At 40.5% G+C, this 23,915-nt stretch overlaps 1 protein-coding gene across 1 annotated transcript in view; it reads left to right on the top strand.

Annotated features, from left to right (window-relative positions):
- Positions 1 to 21,789, top strand: part of cspg4ba (chondroitin sulfate proteoglycan 4ba) — a 35,773-nt gene extending 13,984 nt beyond the window's left edge. Inside the window, exons 5-10 of the mRNA XM_065266941.2 lie at positions 1,152 to 1,328; positions 2,290 to 2,488; positions 3,736 to 3,867; positions 5,111 to 5,283; positions 16,636 to 16,819; positions 17,700 to 21,789. Coding sequence (XP_065123013.2) covers positions 1,152 to 1,328; positions 2,290 to 2,488; positions 3,736 to 3,867; positions 5,111 to 5,283; positions 16,636 to 16,819; positions 17,700 to 19,717 — 2,883 coding nt within the window. The 3' untranslated portion in view covers positions 19,718 to 21,789. The remainder of the gene's footprint in view (positions 1 to 1,151; positions 1,329 to 2,289; positions 2,489 to 3,735; positions 3,868 to 5,110; positions 5,284 to 16,635; positions 16,820 to 17,699) is intronic.
- Positions 21,790 to 23,915: the final 2,126 nt, after the last annotated feature.

Genomic DNA, 23,915 nt, shown 5'->3' with positions numbered 1-23,915 from the left:
GCGGAACGGCTGCGGATCCGCTGCGGAACGGCGGCGGAGTCAATCGGTTTACATTCAAGTCAATGTGTGTATTTCCACTGACTGCGCTCCGAATCTGTCACAACTGCGGCCATCCGCAGCCCTCCGGCACAAATACGCAAAGCTTCTATTTTTGACGGATGCCGGACAGCTCCGCAGGGCGGAGCCATGACTTTATCGCGTGATCATACCTGTTTTTTTATTAAATATTTGCAATACAAACATTACAAACACACACAAAGAAAGTCATTAATACAGAAACAACAAATAATAGACACGAACAGAGCCAGGGGGAGTTTCAAATAAATACATTAAAGATAGAGCATAAATAAATGTTTTAGCAGCCTTCTTATTTTTTGAATTTTGTATGGATTTGATGTACTGCTCTGTCTACGCGAGATCTCGTGTTGTGATCTGGGGTGGTTTGTAAAAACGTCATAATTCAACGGCATAATGGGCAGAGACAGAACTAGGTATCGCGCGATCATCACGTGAATTTGCGAGACCTCATGGGTCCTCGTCACTTCAGCACGCAGCCGCTCTGCAACAAATACGGATCTGGTGGGTATTGGAGGACGGCGGAGTGCGGAGCAGTAACGCAGCGGAGCTGATCTGCAGCCGCTCCGCAGTCGGTGGAAGTTTTTTGCCTCCAGCTAGAGCGGTGACGTCACAGTGATGTGGGCGATTAAGGGGTCTATTGAAAGTTACCAAGGGGGCTATTTTCCGACGCTGCGTAATATCATTGCGCCTGCTGCAGCCATGGTAAGGCAGCAAATTCTTGGATTATTCCTTGATTTTTCCTAGCCATATCGGCCTAGAAAATCACAACTTTTCATTTTTACGTCGGTCTTAGTACACAATGTAACTACAGAAGAGTCAAATTTTAAATGGGAAAAATATCGAAACTCTTTGGTCATTTTTGAGCGTGATGCTAATGGACTAATCAGATTCAATGGATTATGCTAAGCTATGCTAAAAGTGCTAGCACCAGACCCGGAGATCGGCTGAATGGATTCCAAAACGGTAAAAATCAAATGTTTAACTCTAGGGGAGCTGGAAAATGAGCATATTTTCAAAAAAGTTGGAATGTCCCTTTAAGACACCTCGTATTTAATGTTTTTTTCTTGTAACAGGTGGAGCAGGAGTTTATATATTATGTCCATGACAACACAGAAACTTTAGAGGACAGCTTCACTATCACTGCAAATGACACGGAGCTGAGAAAACATAGTGCACCATGGACTGTTTATGTGCAGGTCATAGCCATCAACGATGAGTCTCCGGTCATTACTGCCAACAAGGTCCTCCGGGTGAGATTACTATATATATAAATATCACTCTTTTTTTATCAGCTGGGGTCAGCTGGGGTTCAAAGGCAAGAGTACACAAACTTATAGCTGATATGTTTTCTGTTTCAATATTTTAATAGTTTTGTAAAGTGACTCCAATGATCTTAGTGTTGTAGATCAATCATAGAAAATAGAATAAGGTTAAGACTTTCCTGAGACCCATAAGGTCAAGCCTCTAAATTTATCATAAATTACTGGCTTTAACGTATGTCTTTTAACCTTAATTAAAAAAATAAACAGTGTTAATATTAAGGACAATAGGCAGTGAGTTAGGGTTATCCTCCCCAAATGCTTCAGATTCTTCAAGGCTTTCCAGTCATGGTTTTAAACTGCAGGGAATTACAATCTCAATATATGTAATTCACTGCCTGATACTCAACCTAATACTCTAGTCAAGAAGAAATGTTGTAAGATAAATAACATCCACACAGGAGTGAGGAAAATCACTCTGTTTAATAACACAATTGCTTATTTATTATAAACACAACCATTTAAATATCAATAATTGGCCACAAGGTGGCTCACTAGTGCCACTTTTGAAATCACATTTACGTTTTGGCAGAGTAGTGCAAGGTATACATATTTTATCAGTATACAGTATGTGTACCCTGGGTTCAAACCCATGACCTTCTGCACTACTAACGCAATGGTCTACCACTGAGGATATTGTGTATATTATTGTATTAAAAATAATAACAAAACAAAAACACATATTCTGCTATGAGTATCATCCATAATTTGCATACATCTCAAACATTATTTTCTTTTTTGTACGGAAGTAACATAAATATTTAATGTTTTTTATTCAGTAGGTTAATCCAAGTTCTTTTTGTTCTTTCTGGCTGGGAAACATTGAGCTGTGTAAATAAGGCAAAAACCTTTCTAACACTAGGTCTCATTATTTGTGTGATGGTTTACTCAGGTGTGGGTGGACTCAATCACAGAGATCACCCCTGAAGATCTGAATGCTGAGGATGAGGACACGCCGCCTGAACTACTGGAGTACATCATTACCCAACCTAGCAATGGTCATCTGGCCCTCAAGAGCGCCCCCAACAGGCCAATTATGAACTTTACTCAAGCTCACATTGTTCACCGGCAGCTGCTTTTTGTGCATAATGGTGAGATCATAAGCTAACTCTCAAGTTATAACAATCCCCAAGTCCAAAATCGCATACTGTGACAGTAGGTGTTGAATTATGATCTACTTTCCACTCTAGTATCTACTCATAGACCATTAAAACAGTGAAGGTGGTTTTTGCTATTCAGCATTTTTTTTTTTTTTTACATATAATGGATTTCTTTATGCAGTTAATTAATAAACAATCGGTATTGTCCTTTCTCGTGCTATTGCTGATAAGCCGATGGTTTCAAATTCATCAAAAACCGGCCGATAAATATCGGTGGCCGATACATCGGTGCATCACTAGTTCCTAGCCATATCGGCCAAGAAAATTATAACTTTGTATTTTCTGTCAGTCTTAGTACATGATGTAACTACAGAAGAGTCAAGTTTTAAACAGGAAAAAAATCGAAACTCTTTGGATATTTTTTGCGCGATGCTAATGGTCTAATCAGATTCAATGTATTATGCTAAGCTATGCTAAAGTGCTAGCGCCAGACTCGGAGATCAGCTGAATGGATTCCAAAACAATAAAAATTAAATGTTTAACTCTACGGGAGCTGAAAAATTACCCTATTTTCAAAAAAAGTGGAGTGTCCCTTTAAGAAACAAAAGTTATGGTACTGTTGATGGAGGTTTTCATTGTTGGTCAGAAATATGTTGTTTAATTGGAATTTTAGCAAGTGATTTTTGAAATATCTTTCCATTCAAGTAAGATAGGACTTTAGTCTTGCATGACTGAAATAACTGCCCAGAGGCGTTGCAAACATAGCCACCTAGTGGCGCAAACTTTCCTAAATGGACTTTGATACTACTCACCTCGTTTACTGATTTTTACCTACTATTTAGTATGGAAGTAGGCGATTTTGGACAGAACAATCATGTTTTTTTTTTCAGGGTCTGTAATGGCATCTCTAACCACTAGATGACAGTGTTTTGTGACAAATCATCAAATTTTTCTATCCATGTCCTTTTTAGGGAAAACAGGAAAGTGTAACAATGGCTCACAACTATATAACACAATAACTTTACCCTGAAATGTGGACAAACATATATATATATATAGGCACACTCTTAAATATTAATATATAGTAAAGTGTACTTATTTATGATCTAACTGTAGTGAGTATTACAATTGTAATGGATATTTAAAATAGGTGATATGGTTTTATGTTGTTTCCCATGGTGCAATGCAATGTGAATGAAACTAGTTCCTGATGTGAGTGATGTTTGCTCTGCTTTCAGGTGCTATGGCAGGTGGTTTCAACTTTCAAGTAAACGATGGTATGAACTTTGCCCCTAGGCAAATATTCAGTGTTATGGCCCGTGCCCTGGTTCTTACTCTAGAGAAGGCTGGACCTCTTAATGTGTTTCCAGGTAACACTGATAAACCCTTAACACTGATAAACATGTTACATGATCTTTAAAAGGAAATCAGTCTATGCATGCAGTGAATCAAATATCAAATTGTAGACGCTATCAAGCATAAAAACAAAACCAGTATTTTATGACTTTAGTAACAGAATAGTTTAGGCTAACCATCTGGTTTTATAAAGTACAATAACACTCTATGCTACTCTCAGCAGTTAGTTTAGCATCTGGAGTATTGGCTGACTCGCATGCCGAATCAGGGAACCCGTTTGACGCCTCTTTTCCGCTCGGTATGAAGTCAACAAAATGAGTCACCACCCATTTGTAGCCAGTTAAGACTTCGTAGTCTGTCTAAACATTAACACAGTGTTTCTTAAGCCTAGTGCAATCAATCCATGCTATAACAAGACTACTTTTATTGTCAAACTATAAATAGCTCAGAGGAGTGCATGTGAAAAGATCATAGGGAAAAGTCCCTAAATTTGTTAGACTTCGGTCATTTTCTTAACTTGGAAACACTGTCATGTGACAAATTTTATATGAGAAGCTAAAAAGATCCCCGAAGTTGCTTTGTCTGGGACAGTACAACTGAGTAACATCTGCTGCATCTGTTTTCAGTTTTAAAATGAACTGACTATAGCAAAATTGGAATAAAAGGTATCTGACACAGCATCATTAGAAATGTAGAAATAATGTCGAATTTGGCAGAAAACAGCTGTTTTATTTTCGTGTGGGAGTTTGGAAAGTACTTTTGAATACCACTTACTCTCAGCCTTGTCTTACGGCCTTCTGCTGAATGAGTTTTCATTGCCTGTAAAACACAGCAGAAACTATAAATATATATATAAATTAGAAAGACCTTCCCATTAAGGCCATAAATGAAAGCGCTTGTGTATTTTAGCAAAATACATAATTTAATACAGTTTATAGTTCTTCATTGTCATACTTATGCCCTGTAATCTAAAAGAGATTTGAAACCTGATCCTGAAATACTCTTCCTGCTTAAAGCAGTGTGGTTTTACACATTTAATGCAAATATAGCAGTGACTTCTGGTTTTTGTCATTTCTGCATACTTTCACACTTAGAAACACTTCTGTAAAAAGTTGCTATAAAAAAATCCAGAGTATTTCCATTAAAAGTTTCTTAAACTGGTGTGCACCAAACAATGCGGTTTTGTTTGTATGCACTAGGCAGTTCCCTCTAGCTAACTTTAGGGTAATTTTTATCTTTTTTTTTTTTTTCGTTTAGGCTCTTTATCTTTGATCTCAAAAGATCTTCTTCATGCAGTAACAAATGATGATAGCAGTGCCTCAAATCGAACCATTCACTTCACTGTGATCACTCCTCCAAAATTTGGAAAACTGGTCAGTGTGCAAGCAGACAGGTCCACAGCCGAAATTTCATCTTTCACACAACAAATGGTAAGTTCTTTTATGAATGTACATTTACTGTGAGCTTAATCTGAGCTTAGCCTGCTATGCTTTAAATGTTGCATGTTCTAATATAGCTAAATGTCCTGGGTAGCTGCTACACTGAATGTGGTATAAGACAGTATTGGTTTGTGTAAAGAAAGTTACACCAGGGGAACTAAATGTGCCGCACCAGTAAAAACAAAATACTTTGCAGTCATGGCTGAGATGTTGGGTGTGTCGGGTGGGAGGTGGGGAAAGCAAATGCTTTGTATAATTTTGGAGAAAATATATTTGATCCTGGACCACAAAGCCAGTTGTAAGGGTCAGTTTTTTTTACATCATCTGAATATTTATACATCATCTGTATAAGCTTTCTATTGATATATGGTTTGTTAGTATAGGACAATATGAGGCTGAGATACAACTATTTGAAAATCTGGAGTCTGATTTAAAATCATGAGATAATCCTGGGTGTTTTCAGACCTTTCTCCCTTGGTTCGGTTCATTTAGGCAAATTTGAACATGGCAATCAGGCTCGGATTCGCACCAAAACAATCGATCCAAGACAGCCTATAAGAGTTGGTCTCAGCTCGATTGCAAACAACGTTTGCTATAAGTGTGAAAGCAATCTGACCCAACGGATCAACTAACAGGCTGTCTCATTGCTTTGTTTACCATGAACATACCTGATAGCTCTTTGGTGCAGAATTCTGGTGAGCACGTCCAAAACTGAGCTGAATTTGCTCCCACGGCATACGATTTTTACTGTATTCATTCATTTATTTGCAGCTTAAATACTAGCCGGTAAACTAAAGATTTCATGGATGGAATGCAGATGATAATAATAATAATAATATGTTTAATTTTTATAGCGCCTTTCCCAAGCTTAAGGACGCTTCACAAGTTAAAGAATTTCAACAAAAGTAGACAATACACTACACTAAACACACACTAAATAGTCCTGTGTACAGCACTATCTTTGATTTAGTAAGACTATAATGTGGCTTTCACATAGGATGCGGTGTGCGCTGCGCTCGCCGCTGGGTTCGGCGCAGCCAAGCGATTTGTGCTCTGATGGCCAGACCAAAGTAGGCGGGGTTTTCAATAAATTACTACAGTGTTTATATTTGCGTTAAATAGTCGACGAGGAATACAGAGACTGATGTTGCTCGTCTCCATTTCACGTAACTTTAAGCATACCTACAACAAGCTGCTTGACTTAAACCACATGTAACATGCCAACTTGAATTGCTACGTGTTTCCATGACTCGGCTTTCCTTCCCATGTCTCTGTAGGAGCATAAACTTGTATTATAAAGCTCTGAGAATCCCGAGTATAAGCTTTCGTCCATTTTGCTTGTTTGGATGCCCCGTTTCTATTGGCCACGCGGGTAATAGTCACAGAGCGCAGCGCAAAAGTTAAACTATTTTGAACTTTGACCGCTGCGCTCGCGCTTTGCTTGGCGCAACAAAAAAAACCGCCCTCGCGCGGCACAAGCCATTGAAATGAATGGGTTTCATAGCGCAGCGTATAGCTTTCATAGATTCCCCAACTCCTCCACTCACAATCATTTCTTTTAAATAAAGGGGAGAGCAGGGGCAAAAGTAACATTTTTCAGAAAAACTTAATTTTAAAAGATAAAGTTTAAGATATATTTTTGCTGTGGTCAGTAACTCACAAGTGTGGGCTATTAATATCAGGTGGAATTTTGAACAAATGTAAAACGACTTCAGTATAATTTCACTTTGAGCATAGGTAGCACATTGTTACTTTTGACCCTGTCAGCAGGGACGAAAGTAACACACAGGTGGGTCAAAAGTAACATAACAAAACAAGATATATTTTTGTGTCACACTTGTTTTTATTAAATATACATGAAAAAAAATAATGAAATTGCATTTTCATTTTAAATGTCAGTTTTAGCAAATGTTTAAAAGCAACCGACAGTACAAACTTGAATTGTTGAGAATAAAAAATTTGTTCAACAGTTTAAACACTATGAAAGTGAATTTTAATCAAATTAGAATATCAATTTTCAACATATACAACAGTAAAAACTTTTAAGAATGACATTTAAACCTGATTTACTTTTATTTTGAAAACTCTGAGAAGTCAAACTTCAGGATGTGTTAGAGCACTAAATAACTTGTAGATTGATCAGCACTGTAACACATGAAATGAGTAACACAACGCGTTATAAGAAAAAAATGACCACTTTAAGAATTTACTTATCATGGTTGAAAACGTCTCGGGTTACGAATGTAACCATTGTTCCCCGAGAAGGGAACGAGACGCTGCGTCGCCGAAGCTACGCTATGGGAACGCCCTCTCCGTGATTGCGTCTGAAGCACGTATGTCAAATCAATCCAATGGTCAAGTGACACGTCATAGGCGGGTGACGTGGGAACCAGGAAGCTATAAAAAGAGCACCCGGCAAGCCGACTTCAGCTAGATTGTGCCGAAGCAAGGCGAGACAGGGATGCAGGGAGTATGGCAGGGAGACGCAGCGTCTCGTTCCCTTCTCGGGGAACAATGGTTACATTCGTAACCCGAGACGTTCCCCTTCGAGGGAACTCGAGCTGCGTCGCCGAAGCTACGCTATGGGAACGATGTACCAAAACACCATACTACCAAGTGCCTGTCTGTGTGTAAAAACGCGCACAGCTTAAGACATGAGCACCTGGGCTCCAGGCGTAGCACTAACATCTAACTCGAAGAACCGAACGAATGTGAGTGGAGAGGACCAGCCTGCCGCATCACAGACATCCTGCATTGAAGCCCCTAGCCACAAGGCCTTGGAGGCTGCCATACCCCGAGTAGAATGAGCTCTGACGGCGATAGGTGAAGGCCGTCCAGTGGTCTCATAAGCCAGAGAGATAGCCTCAACTATCCACTTACTGAGTGTCTGCTTGGTCGCCGGCAGGCCTTTCTTGGGCGAGCCAAAGCACACAAACAGTTGTTCAGACCTCCTCCACAAAGAAGATCTGTGAACATAGGCATCCAGTGCTCGCACTGGACACACCAAGTTAAGCTTTTCCTGATTCCTATCCCTAAATGGGGGAGGACAGAGGGCCTGAAGTACGACAGGTCATGGCACATTAGTCGGTACCTTAGGCACATAGCCGGGCCTTGGGTACAAGAAAGCCTTAACCATCCCCGGTGCGAATTCAAGGCACGTAGGGGAAACCGACAGGGCCTGAAGGTCACCCAATCTCCTCAGAGAAGTGACTGCCAACAGAGGTACTGTCTTAAGTGCCACAAACTTGACTGGAACGGTCTCAATGGGCTCAAACGGAGCCATGGACAGACCTTCTAGCACAACGGCCAGGTCCCAAGCTGGGACCCTGGGTCGGACTACAGGCCTCAGCCTCCGAGTGCCACGAAGGAAGCGGACCACCAGCGCAGGGACGTGCACAGACATTTTGAGGGGCAGGGGCTCAAGTGAAATAAAGGGCACTTCTCTTCTTTCTTTTTTTTTTAAACAAAAAGTATATATATATTAATGCAATTCTGACTTCCTTTTTAAAAAAAAATATTAAAAAGGTTAATTAATTTTATCTTCCTCAAACTCACCCAATTGTTTAATTTTCAAAAGATGTCTACAAAATAATCAGTTCACACAGACAACATGGTCTCTTTAGTAGGCTAGGTTTATAGAGCAGCAAAGGAAGCCATTACACAATGTGCATGTTTTGAAAACATTAAATTACATTACAATAACATTAATTACAAATTTGTTAAAATGCTAAAAACAAAGTTGTGACTGCTGAGTTAGCGCTACATGCCAATAAATGCTATATCATATGCTAGCGTTTAGCTGATTAGTTGTTAGTTGTTACTCAAAATTTATTTTTGTCTGATAAGGGCTCAAAATATAAGGTCTGTTTACTAATGTGAGCTTCTGGCATGAGCCTCAGAGCAGAGCAATCAGAGCAGAGCTCAACATTATTATTCATGACCCTTTCAAATAGGGCAAAAATAGACCATTTCATTCAAATGTCAAATTCTAGGGTTGTAAATAGACATGTAAAAACGTTTCTGGATAATTTTTGCACTTAATAAAGCAACATACATTCAATGTTATTGTGAAAGAACAATTTAACATATTATGACAACACATCCTATGGCACCTTTAATCTTAGGTTTCATATTTATGAGGGTTACACATGTCAGAAACAACAAATATAGATTAGGCCTATTTTATTTGTATTTTATATTTAACTTTTTTGTGATGTCAGTGAAAATTCAGACTGGGCAAGTAAAATACTGAACCATCAGATATCTCTTTCCAATCTACTCCAGCACTCCAGTATAACACATTATACTTATTTAACAGCCATTACAAAAAACGCAAACAAAAAAGTTTACTACTGTAGTTAGCAATTGTATTATTGTTTGTGCTTTATTATTTTATGAGCAGTCTGTTTAAACTACATACACTACACTGTTACAAGTTTGCAACTCTTCAGGTTAATATGGGATTGCCATGGAAAACAATGTCCCTGAATCGTTATGTGTAACAACGTGTCCCATATTTTGTGCATAAAACTGTTAATATAAGAATGCTTTCTTCCTCACACACTTACCGGTAGCTGCCTGCCTGCAAAATCATGCACATGATCACGTCTCGGTCGGGCTGAGCTTTGGCGCTTGAAGCGCGAATGATGCACCACGAGTGTTGACAAACCAATCATAAAGCGAAATAAGTTAGAGAGGCGGGACTAAGTAAAGGTAAAGCCAATCATATTAGCGATGTGAATTTTGGAGGCGGGACTCATCTGTTAACCGTTTGTGTGCCACAAATAGCGCTATTTTTCTTTATATAAGAGTTTAAATCTCATTTAAATGATTTCTGAATAAATTCATGTTAAATTAAATAAGCAACAAGTAAAAAACACAAGAAACAGACAGACATCAGTTGTTATACGAATAAAGATCATTTTATTAGTATTTTTTTTAAAAGCACCCCAGAAAAAAAGGGCACTTTCTCTCCAGGAATAAAAAGGGCAGGTGCTCAAGCCCCCTTTGATGTCTATGTGTGCACGTGCCTGCACCAGCGGGTCTCTCCCAAGGGACTGCCCGGCCAGAGGAACATGGTAAGCCGAGATGGCCGCCACATACACCTTCAGCGTAAAAGGAGATAACCCTGCGGTGAACTTTTCCTGCAGAAACTCCAAGACTGTACCAATTGGGCAGTTCACATGGTCATGCAGGTGTTTTCTGCACCAGGAAGTAAAAACTCTCCATTTAAAGGCATAAAGCTTCCTCGTGGAGGGAGCTCTGGAGTGAAGAATGGTCTCAGCAGCCTCAGCTGAGAGACCAGATTCTATGAGTCTGGCCCCCTCAGTGGCCAGACTAGGGCTGCACGATTAATCGTTTTTTAAACCGAAATCGCGATGTGAATGGATGCGATTTTCGAATCGCAAGAGCTGCGATTATTTCGATTCAAAACTATCAAATATAACAATCATCTAGTACGCAGTTTTTGACAGTTCGCTTCATGCGCATTTTACGTTTGATGCAGTTTAAACCAATAGAGGGCATTAACATTGAGGTGCTGACAACACGTCAGATAACACCATTTGGAAAACATGAGCACGAGCAGCAGTTCAACTCCTCAACAAAGTGTACGGCCATATGATTTCCGCGATGCGGAAAACACGGACAGCATCGCGAAATGCATACAAATGGAATTAACTGCACAACGCGGAATGTCATGAAGTTGGCAGATTTTGGATTCAGTCATTTTAAAAACCCATTATAACTCATTAACCGGCAAATGAAAGGACAGAAATGCGCGAAAACATTTCCCTTTTGTGTAATGTTGGACTTAAAGAAAGGTGTATATACATCCGTTTCTCGTCATGCATCGCAAACAATGACAAGCGCCTCATCAGACTATAAGCAGGTTTATAGCCCGGAACACAGCAGACGAAAGAGGTACATTATACTTTCTTGCACCCGCACATCTGCACCACTTTGAATATTTACAGGCACGAGGGTTCATGAAGCGCGCACACAGAGAGCAGTCAGCACACGCGTGATCACTAAACTTAAGTTTTCTTTCTTGTCTAAGTGAACATAAACAGCTGGATGTTTATCAGTATATTGAAGCAGAGCAGTTTTAAAGCTGTCTTGTGTCTTAAAGTGACAGACAGTAACCTGGTGCTTTCTGTGTCAGAAATGTTTATTACACACCAAAAATTAAAATCACTCCTTACTCTTAACTGAACAAGCTTCTGCAGCTCCACATTTAAAATCCTACAGTGAGGACTGTGCAGTGTTTTATTTGTATTTTTTGCTTATGTTCAATCATAGATTCTAATAACTAATATATTTACATTTATGACAGATGCCTGAAAAGTAAAACAAAATGAGTATAGTCTTATGATTAAAATAAAAAACTAAACATTTGCTTGTCAAAAGCATTGATGTAGTGACAGCCAAAATACGTTGGCCTATATGTTATTTTAAATAAAACTTTCAAAAAAATGTTGTTAAATTGTATTTTAATGTTCTTAGATTAAAAAAAAGTTCTTAGTAAAAAAAAACAACTTGGCACAATGTTTAAGAGGTTTTAAATAAACAGTAGCACAGCATCTTTCTTTGGTGCTATTAAAACCACCACAACAAACCTGGATGTAGCTCTTTTATTATATACTAATGAATCGCACTTTAAATCGCGAATCGCAATTTTGATCAGAAAAATCTCAATTAGATTTTTTTCTTCGAATCGTGCAGCCCTAGGCCAGACCCACAGTTTCCATAACTCTGGGCGGGGGTGAAGAATCGAGCCACCCGCCAGAGAGAGGAGATCCCTCCTGACGGGTATTTCCCAAGGTGAGCCGTCGAGGAGGGACACCAGGTCCGAGAACCATATTCGGTTCGGCCAGAGGGGGGCTACCAACAACAAGCGGACGTTGTTGCGACGAACCCTCTCCAGAACTCCCGGGAGCAGAGTGATCGGGGGAAAAGCATACAGCAGTAGCCTCTGCCACGGCTGAACCATGGCATCCAGTCCCAGCGGTGCTGGATGTGTGAGAAAAAACCATAGCGGACAGTGTGTCGTCTCTCTGGACGCAAACAGATTCACTTCCGCCTGGTAAAATCTCGTCCAAATGGACTCCACCACCTGAGGGTGGAGCCTCCACTCCCCGGGCCTCAGCCCCTGTCTCGACAGGACGTCTGCTCCCTGATTCAGACACCCGGGAATGTACACTGCTCTGAGGGACAGCAACTTCCCCTGTGTCCACAGAAGGATATGCCGCGCCAATTTTTACAAGGGGCGTGAACGCAAACCCCCCTGGCGGTTGATGTACGCGACTACCGACGTCTTGTCTGTCCGGACTAACACGTGATGGCCCCGCAGGTGAGGGATGAAACATCTCAGGGCGTAGAACACCGCCATCATCTCTAGGCAATTTATGTGCCAACTGTGCTGTCTGGCCCCCCATAATCCATGAGCCAAATGGCCCTCCATAGTTGCTCCCCAGCCTGTGAGGGAAGCATCCGTTGTCAGCGTAACTCGACGGTACTGAGCCCCCAACATCAGACTTGGGAGAGAAACCATGGTCTCTTCCAAAGATCTAAGGCACGAAGACATCTGCACGTGACCTTGATCAGACGGAACGGGTTGCCCCTCGGGGAAAACCCTTTGGTTTTGAGCCACCACTGTAGCGGTCTCATGTGAAGCAGCCCAAGGGGTATCACATTGGACGCTGCTGCCATGAGCCCCAACAACCTCTGAAATTGTTTTACAGTGTGTGACTGGCCTAACTTCACTCTGCCTACAGCCAAAAGAATGGATTCCACACGAGCAGGGGACAGATGTGCCTGCATTGTTGTTGAATCCCATATAACGCCAAGAAAAGCTGTCCTCTGTACTGGAGAGAGCATGCTTTTCTTTGCATTTAGCCTTAACCCCAGTCCTCTCATGTGGGTCAGCACAGCATCTCGATGCTGCGCTGCCATACTCTCTGATTGGGCTAAAATTAACCAATCGTCTATGTAGTTTAAGACACGGATGCCCCGGAGTCGTAATGGAGCCAGCGCTGCATCCATGCACTTTGTAAATGTACGGGGTGACAGAGATAGACCGAAAGGGAGAACCCGATATTGGTAGCCACGCCCCCGAAGGCAACTCAGGAATCTCCTGTGTTGCGGGAGGATAAATATGTGAAAATACGCGTCTTTTAGATCTATCGTCACAAACCAGTCCTCGGATCTGATTTGTGGGACGATCTGCTTTATAGTTAACATCTTGAACTTTAGTTTTGCAACAGACCGGTTCAGATGACGTAGATCTAAAATAGTACGTAACCCCCCGTCTTTCTTTGGAACTATGAAATAGCGGCTGTAAAACCCTGACTCCCTGTCGTGAGGAGGAACACATTCTATGGCTTCCTTGCACAAGAGAGTTTCTACTTCTTGTTCCATTATTAGAGCCTGCCCAGCACCCACTATGGTAGATAACACGCCGTTGAATTGGGGTGGCTGGTTGCAAAACTGAATTTTGTAGCCTTTTTCTATTATTTGCAGAACCCACTGAGACACGTTTGGCAGGAGTTTCCATGCTGCCAAATTTTCTATAAGGGGGACCAGCCTCTCGAAACTGGCTTTTGGTGTACTGCTTAAACTTTTCCCGGTGCCCTGAACCAAACTGGCAGGGTTCAACCTGGGTGATATTAATGCCTCCCTCCTCGGAGAGAGGTGTTGAGTGCCCCGCGCACGAGGCACACAAGAATATGAAGCCGCTGTGCCCCGAAACACACACTGCGGCGGGGTTAACACACTGGCATCCCGAGGGCATCGACTGGGGGCTGCCCTCGGAAATATGACACTACGTCCCTCAGGACTTCTTTTTAGCCGACGCCTTCCTCGCCATAATAACAGCCCTCAGGTCTGTTTTCTGCTAGGATGATGTCTGAGTGCGACCGCCTGAACCCCAGTTTTTTTGAGGGGGACCACGAGTGGCAACACTATGCTTTTGCGATGCTCTATACGATGTCGATGGCTGCTCCCGCCCAGCAGCCCTAGAATCAAGAGCACGGCGGGGGAGATAGCGCTCGAACGCCGCCGACTGCTTACGAGCCTCCGCAAATCTCTCGACGACAGTATTAACGGCATCGCCGAAGAGACCGGAAGGCGCAACGGGCGCGTCTAAGAGAAATGCCCTTTCCGAGGTTTTAAGCTCGGACAGATTAAGCCATAAATGGCGTTCCGTGGCTACGAGAGCTCCCATTGATCTACCCACGGCTTTCGCAGTCTCTTTAATCGCCCTGAGTGACACATCAGTGACGCGCGCTCTGAGGATGCGCGCTCTGTGTCTCCGCCGGCCAGTCTAATTTTAAGCGAGCCACGGCACTAGTGACACCCTCCAATAAATCATCAAACGCGGGGGACGAATGAGAAGGCTCCTCAGCGTCCACCACGTCCACAGACATAATATCGACTTCCTCGGGCGACGACAAATGCAAATCTGGGCTCCCGCCCTGGGCGGAAGAAACCGCAGGGCGGGCTTCCGAATCCAGAGACGGGGCACTAGATCCCGCGGGTGAAGGCTGAGAAAGGGGGAGACCCGTCTCAAGCTCGTCCGTGAGATCTAGCTGTGATCCCCGCGATCGCAGCTTCCGCTCTGCCTCGGCAGCAGCGGGGCCAGAACCGTGGGGAACACGCGGCTCACCACCCTCCTCGAAGAGTGCGAGCCGCGAGCGCAACGTACGGAGCGGCATCCTTTCACAATGTGCACAACCACCCCTCTCAAGAGATGATCGTGCGTGTTGTGCCCCGAGGCACATAACACAGAGACGATGCGAGTCCTCGCTCGTAATGAAACGAGGACACGGGGAAGCACACTCCTTAAAACTTTGTTTGGACTTGGACATGATCATGACACACATTTGCTTGCTGAGGCACAAAGAGCTGAAGTCGGCTTGCCGGGTGCTCTTTTTATAGCTTCCTGGTTCCCACGTCACCCGCCTATGACGTGTCACTTGACCATTGGGTTGATTTGACATACGTGCTTTAGACGCAATCACGCAGAGGGCGTTCCCATAGAGTAGCTTCGGCAACGCAGCTCGAGTTCCCTCGAAGGGGAACACCTTTCTGGATTTACACGTGGAAAACGTTGAGTAAATAACGCAATATTTGTCAGGTCTGTCAAGGGTTGCGTGCTAAAGATGCCGTCATAGTTTGGGATGCAAATGTTATCAGGCCTTGTAGAAAATTGTCCCGGTTCTCCTCTAATATAATAAATGTCTAATTATGTGTGGGTTTTATTCTTTAAAATATAAAAGCTTTGCATAATTAAACACGAAGTGTATTGCAGCTTTTTTTTTTACAGATCTTTAATTATAGACTGTTATGTACACAAGCTTTTGTCACAGTGGTGGCCCCTAGCGGAGTAAAGATTGATAAGGCATAGCTAATGCGCCGTTTACATGAAGGAAATATGCAGATATTGGTTTGGCCTCTCATTTACAAGAAAACATCATTATTTCTAAAACCTCCAGTTAAAGTTGAGATTTCTGATAACCCCGGTTATGTGTTGCCGTATCAACTAGGAGAAACGGGATTTTAGGTTCCGAAACGTCACATTATGCGCTAAAAAATGCTTAACGCAGCACTCTATGTTTGCTGTTTTGAAAGGAACAGGAAGTCGCTCGTGTTATTTGTTTGTGTTGATTCTGAGGATTTTGATTGGCTTGCATGGCTTTATTCCTCTCCCTACACTGCCGCCCATAGGTTTGGCATAGTTATAATAGTGCTCGGCAGCATATTTATGCGGGTTGATGTAAATGACAAGTTTTTTTTTAAACGATGTAGTGTGCACAAGGTTATTATTGAAAACGGAGGTTGGGAAATATTTGTTTCTAAAAATACCCAGCTATGTGTAAATGTGGCCTATGACTCCAGACCAACCTTCCGAGCGTATGACTTACAGAAGGTATACTTACCTAAGATCGTTTCGGGAAACACCTATTAACAATAAGGTATAACTTAAGAAGATTCTGGAATGATGAATGGGGAAAATTGTAAGCTTTACATGAAGCAAACTTGAATGGGAAAGCAAAGTTTGTTGGAGAGTTTTTGGCCAATTCTGATTGCGATTTTGCTGCATCCAATCACAAAAATAAAGTTTGGATATATTTACGGTAAATTTACAAAATATTTTCATGGAACATTATCTTTACATAATATACTAATGAGTTTTGGCATAAAAGAAAAATCAATCATTTTAACCCATGCAATATATTTTTGGCTTTTTCTACAAATAGACTAAAGTCTTATACCCATGCGTCTTAAAAATAGTTTTGTGGTCCAGGCTCACATATTTGACTTATAAAACTGTAATCATTACAGGTGGATGAGGGTGAAATCGCATATGAGCAAAGTCATGCGACTTCTTTGGGATGGGCAGCACTAGACAAGTTTACATTTACGGTGTCATCTCCTCCTGCTACGCTTGAAACCCAGACGTTCGACATCGACATTTCTTATGAACATGTTGGATCTGAGCGAAGCTCTGTGCTCCTCAAAAATAAAGGTACAGTTTGAAAATGTGACAGAAACAATGCACCCTGCCTGTTTGTAGTGAATGTTGTTAAGTTACAAAGCAAGAATATTTTATCATTTATATATGAAGAGCTCAGCTGCAAAAGCCTCTCACCGCTAAAAGCTGCTAATACTCTACACAGTGGACCTTTAATCCAGCCCTCAGGTCATTTAGAAATAGCAATTTGTTGGCAGAATCCACTAAGAGTCTGATAAAAATGCTAATTTACCAAAAAACATGTCAGGTGCGCTTAGAGGGTTTTGCATCTAAGCTCATCTATTATCCACACTAGTCGACATTTGAAGTGGACAAAAACCTTTCCTAAAAGTTTGCTTAAAACCAATACCCAATACACATTCTTGTCTTAGGGAAATTTTTGATCCACTTGAAATTCTGACTAGTATATTTTTGTTTACAGACTGGTGAAACTGGTGAAAAAAGAATGGTGTTCAAATCATATTATATATACAAGATATATAGACGGTTTCAGCAGGAACAACATAAACAAGCGGCTGTCACGGTCCGCACGTAACTTCTGGTAAACTCCGCTAAGAATAAATAACAACAAAGTTCTTTAAACGTAGTTTATTTATATAAAAAGCAAAAAAAAAAAACAACACATAGATTACCTAAGAAACCAAAAGATTTGTTATTTTCAACGAGGCATTTGTTCAAGAGATCAGTTTAGCAACTAGTCAGACCATTACAAAAATGAAACCGGAAGTAAAGTTCGGATCCAGACGTGTATCGCGTCAGCGCACGTGCGTCCGATGAAACCGTCTATATATATAATTGGAAATATTTTCATAAAAAACTTTAAAAGCGTTGTGCTAAATTTTATTTTTTGCTGTTTTCGTTTAATTTCATCCAGCTGTGCAGGTAACTGAGGGAGACAAGGTGTTAATTGACAAATCGATGCTGGATGCATCCAACCTCATGACTAAACTGCCTGAATCTAAGCACAGCTCTTATGAGGTTTGGTACCAGGTCACATCTCTGCCACGGCATGGTGTCATCATCGTCGGGGAGCGAAATCTCACCAAAGAAAAACCAAATTTCTCTCAGTACATTCTTAACAAGTATGGAATCACATATCATCATGACAACTCTGAGACCACCTATGACAATTTCGACTTTGACGTCTTTCTCAACCTAAAGAGCAAACCACCAAACCGCCCCTTAGATGACTCTGAGATAGTGTCCGAATCTTTCAATATCACTATTATCCCTGTAAACGATCAGCCACCGGTTCTGAAGACCAAAGCCCCCAGCCTTAAAGTTGTTCAGGGTGACACCATTGCTATTGGACCCAACAATCTAAATGTTGTAGACTTAGATAATCCACCCAGTGAAATCCAGTACACCGTGATTAGCAAACCTAGCAATGGTTTCCTCGCTATCGCAGGGCACTTGAACGAGTCGGTGGATGCCTTCTCTCAAGCTCAGATTAATAACGGAGAGCTGTTCTTTGTCCATGATGGCAGCCCAGCATCTGGGGCGTTCTACTTCAGCGTGACCGATGGCCATCATCGTCCGTTATATAAACTCTTCAACCTGGATGTAATCGAGATCACTGTTTCACTTGTTAACAACACAGAAGTGCTACTGGATCAAGGACAGACCTCTGTGGCACTCACACAGTCACACTTAGCTGCAGTCACCAATGGTAAAAACACTACAGTTCATTATAAAATTACAATACCTCCGCAGTATGGCAGACTTCTACTTGATAATGAGGAAGTCACCGTTTTTAATCAAGGTGATCTCCAGGTGCAAAAGCTAAGCTACCACATGATCAATCTTTCATCTTCCTATGATAACTTTGAGTTTACTGCCTTCACATCAGAGGCAAATCTAAGCAATCAAGTAGTTAATATAACAGTGAAGCCGCTCATTAAGTACACAAAAGGGGCAAAGTTTGCAAACGGAATTCGAAATAAGCTGAAGCCAGATTTTCTGAATGTCTCTGAACTGGCTTTGTTGAGCGGTAGTGACCCATTGTTTGAAATTACATCACATCCAGAATATGGCAGGGTTATCAGGACAACCAACAACAAGGAAAGGGAAGCCGAATCTGTGGAGTCTTTCACTTTCGGCGAATTAAAGCAGAAGAAACTGGCCCTTGAGTTCAAGGCGAACCTGACGGGACTCCAGGAATTAAACGACTCATTTGAATTTGTGCTTAAAGCCGACAACGTCCAACCTGCCAGAGGGATTTTCCCCTTTTGCATTGTACCCTATGTTCCCACGCTTGAGATGTCAACGGTCTCAATGTCCACAATCAGACCTGTTTTTTATAACCATACAATTGCAATGGGCCTTGCCCCTACCTCTACATCTTCCACCGTGAGGCAGACTCAACAAGCGACCAAGTCTGTGTCCAAGTTAAAAAATCGTAATCGATGGGGTAACTCAAACAGCAATGACGTACATACCACTATCCCTAAACCAACGCAAGGGAAGGAGGAGATTTATCCAATAAATAATACCCCAGTGAAAGTGGAATCAGTAACCCAGACGGACTCCTCAAACTCAACGATCATCCTATTGCCTCTGCTTGCTGTTCTTCTTCTGCTCATCATTGTTGTTGTGTTAACGCTGCTCTTAAAGCGGAACCGGAAGAAGAGCAAATCAGTTCGTTCACAACCAACAGAGGATCCATCCATTCAGGATCAGCCCAAGTGGAGTGCCTCCATCCCAATTGTAACCGTCACTCCTCTTAATCCTAGAAACCCTGGAAGTTCTCCCATAACCAGACTGCAGACCAGAGGTGAAAACCCATATGACCAGGCCATGTCTCTGTGCTCTTTTGAAAACCAGGAGCCAGAATTTTCAATACTTTGCAGGACCCCAAACCCAACCCTACGAAACAATCAGTACTGGGTGTGACCTATGACCTTAGTGTGTACAAACCTATTTAAGCTTAATATTCATCACTGTATTGGAACTATGCTGATGACTGATGTTGGGTTTTCTGTGTTTTACAGAGGGAATTGGTATTTATAACATTTGTTAGTGTATGTAACACTTGGGTAAAGGGCAGTTGTAGCCTAGTGGTTAGGGTAGGCAACGTCGGTCCTGGAGTGCCGATGTCCTGCAGAGTTTAGCTCCTGGTCTAATCAAGCACACCTGAACAACTAATCAAGGTTGAAAGTCACATGAAAAATACAGGTAGGGAAGGTTTTATCACGGTTGGAACTAAAATCTGCAGGACATTGGCACTCCAGGACCATCGTTGCCTACCCCTGGGTTAGAGTATCAGGCTTGTAACCCGCGAGTTGGCGATTCAAGGCTCACGACTGGCAGGTTGCCCTTGAGCAAGGCACCTTAACTCCAATTGCTCCCTGGGCACTGCAGTGATAGCTGCCCACTGCTCCGGGTGTGTTTACTATTCATTGGATGGGTTAAATACAAAGGTCACATTCCAAGTACAGGTTACCATACATTGGCAAATACGTCATTTTCACTTTTATTTCTGAGTTGCCACATTGCTGCAGGTTTATTAAACAATCAATGCAATTAAAATGCCTGTTGGTTTTTGGATATATTTTGCATGCATTTCCATACAGCAATAAGAACAGCCCTGGTGTTATACAAAATGACACAACAAATGTTCCTCTGTAAAACTAATTTGTTAGTTGAAGATGCTGGTGTTGTTATTAAAGTTACTTGCTGATTATTTAATAATTGGAAGTTAATGAAATCATTCTGACAATAGTATTTTAAATGTAGTAAGTTATTTTTGTTGCTATTTGTTATATACATATATTGTTATATATGTCATTTTAAGGCCAGCTATTATGCAAAATCAACTGTGGACATAAATGTGTGTTGGCAGTGTGTAAACACAACCACAATACAATAACAAAATCCACCAGTTCCTTTTTTAAACCCCATTAAACCAAAGCAGTCTCATTAGACATGCCATTTTGATTCTCTTGTTAATGTGACATCTGATAAAGCCTCGCCTACAGCCACTGACTGACAGTCCTGCATTACCATAGTTTTCGCCCTCAGCGAGTTGTCAATGTCCACCCTATCCCAATAGGGAGATGTTGTATAATATTGCATTTTGGACATGCTATAATAAATGATCTGTGGGGTATTTTGAGCTGAAACTTCACAATCACATTCTGGGCACATAATAAGACTTATATTACATATTGTAAAAATCTGTGCCCTTTGAGACTGTTTGTTTTGTTAGGAATATATTTTGCGTCTACCTCAGGTCAAATGCCCTCAATAGGTCAGAATAAAATTGAAAAATATTTAAATGAAATGTGACATGATTTTGTTGGGAAAACAATATGTGGTACTATGTCTTTATAAATGTATAATATTTTAAGCTTTAAGGATGTTTATTATCGATTCACAAATTGTATATCTGGCACTGATATACTCACACTGTAGGTAGAAACGTGTGGTGTGCACATTTTAATGGCATAAGTGATGTATATATTTTGGATATGTTTTATTGATTCATTTTGTGTGTAATAATTTAATGTTTTAATACTCTCAGGAAGTAATACTATACATGGAGGTTGTAACACTTTAAATAATGATGCAATATGTTAAAACCACTGGATTCCTGGCACTTATTTACTTTTTACGGTACATTTAAACACTGTATTACTTGAATTAATCTACATTAGGTGTAGTAATTCAACCAGCTGTGGTCAAGAGTGAATTTATCATTTTATTTCACTACATTTAGGCATGTGGTGTGGTATTTGCAGCTATCGATTATGCTGTATGTAGCATTGTAACATGCCCACTGTGACCTCTGTACTAAATGGCAATGTGATTTCTAGTTTCATTGAATATAGATATAATAAAGGTTGGTGCTCAGACTGAATATACTTCATTTATAGCATGTTCAGTATTTTTGATCATTGTATATTTTTCCTTATGTAAGAGTCATTTATATAATACACTGAATATGTATACTTGACTGTCAATAAACTGAGCATGTACTACAGCACAATCAGGTTGACATTGATTTTTGTAATTACTGCCTTGATTTATAAAGTATTCTGTTCATGTATTGACATACATAATACTTTAGACATGACAAACTTAAAGGTACACTCCACTTTTTTTAAATAGGCAAATTTTCCAGCTCCCTAGAGTGAAACATTTGTCGTACCATGGCTGCAACAGACGCAATGATATTACGAAGTAGGGTGGCAATTCGTGCCAGTTCCGCCGGACACGTCCCGAACATGTTTTCGGGTTCGTTCTCCGGAAGTCGCGTTGCTCGACCGCATACGTCACCGAGGTTCTCACATTTCAGTTAAAATACATTAGAAAATTAAGATTTATTTATTTTAAGACATACAATCATTGTAGTTTAATTCTTACCTTGAAATGTAACAGTTGCTTTTCTGAAATTAAACCAGAAATATTAAACCTTGATGACGTATGCGGTCGACCAACGTGTCCGGCGGAACTGGCACGAATGTATTACGAAGGCTCGAAAATATTCCCCTTGGTTACAAAAACAGAGGACTATTTTTGGGCAATGCGCCTGCTGCAGCCAGCAAATACTTTGGTTATTTTTGAGGGCGATGCTAATGGTCTAATCAGATTCAATGGATTATGCTAAGCTATGCTAAAAGTGCTAGGGCCAGACCTGGAGATCAGCTGAATGGATTCCAAAACTGTAAAAATCAAATGTTTAACTCTAGGGGAGCTGGAAAATGAGCTTATTTTCAAAAAAAGTGGATTGTCCCTTTAATATACATTTCAGTTTCTGAATCATTTGTTTATATGTGGATTTTTATTGCATAGTGTACAATCTAAAGTATCTTCCATTAATGGAGCACACACAAGGTGCTTCTGCAGATGTAATTGCCATGATACTCTTTGTATTTAATTACTATCATTTCAGTTAAGATGCGCTAAAAGTGTCTTTTTCAACCTCTTTCAGGATGCAGGCTGAAAGCTCAGTTCATTTGATGATTAGTTTTTTATAAACAGACCAGTGTTTATTATATCATTTTGAGGTGGAATTTAAAGAGGTTGATTCAATTTTCAGATGATGATGTTGCTAGAAAGGCAATACACAAATATAGGCCTACAATTCATTTATCTAAGGAAAGAATTTTAGTACAATATTTAAAAATGAAATGTATGACGGGTTATCATCGGTCAGATGTATCATGAAATGGAGTATTTGCTTTTTTAGTTGTAATTTGTCCACAGGATTCTTGCATGTCTCAAGTTGTCATATGCCTATTTCGTCACATGACACATAAGAACCAGTGCGACCAACACGTCTCCATATCATGCCTCCTGTAGTTCTTAGCGTACTTCAATACATGACCACATACACCCACACTATTACTAATAATAATTCAAAAATAAGGTGCTCTGCCCAAACTGTTGCCATAAAATTAGCAGCATACAATTCCTGAGAATATCATCATATGCTATAGCTTTAAGATTTGTGTTGATACGTAAATGACAAAAGTACAGTAACACCTGTTCATTAGTAGTGTGTTTTGAAAATTTTGGTCCATACAGTGAATATTAACCCACTAAAGTAATATGGATAATTTTTAGAATTTCATATCTCAGGTACTTTTCAATACCATTATAAAGCTAGAATTTAATGTAACTCTACGGCTGAAGAAAGTTAGTCATATACTGTAAACCTGTATGGAAGGTATTTTTGGTCTTATTTTAAATTAATTAATTAAATGATAAAATAAAAAATTAAATTGCAAAATATGTCCCGAATTTGAAAATTAAAGGCTAAAATAAAAATTAAAACATTAAATTAAATTATTTCATTATTATTTTCAACGTGATGAAGCATCATTCTGGCCAAATTGAAAAATAAAATAAAATTGATGATTTGACATTTCATTTTCCAATTGAAAATGTTAAAATTTTTATTTTAGCATTTAATTTTCAAATTTGGGACATATTTTGCGATGTCATTATTTATTTTATAATTTAATTAATTAATTTAAAAAAGACCAAAAATACCTTCCATAAACCTGATCCACAAGTGTGAGAAAATTCTGAAATTCACATAATCTGGTGAACCTTTCCTTTAATGCATAGGAGGAAATGCACAAAT

This window comes from Paramisgurnus dabryanus, chromosome 5 (assembly GCF_030506205.2).
Source record: "Paramisgurnus dabryanus chromosome 5, PD_genome_1.1, whole genome shotgun sequence".
Lineage (NCBI taxonomy): Eukaryota > Metazoa > Chordata > Actinopteri > Cypriniformes > Cobitidae > Paramisgurnus > Paramisgurnus dabryanus.
Note: the sequence above shows the minus strand (reverse complement) of the source record. Positions and strands in the feature narration are given on the sequence as shown.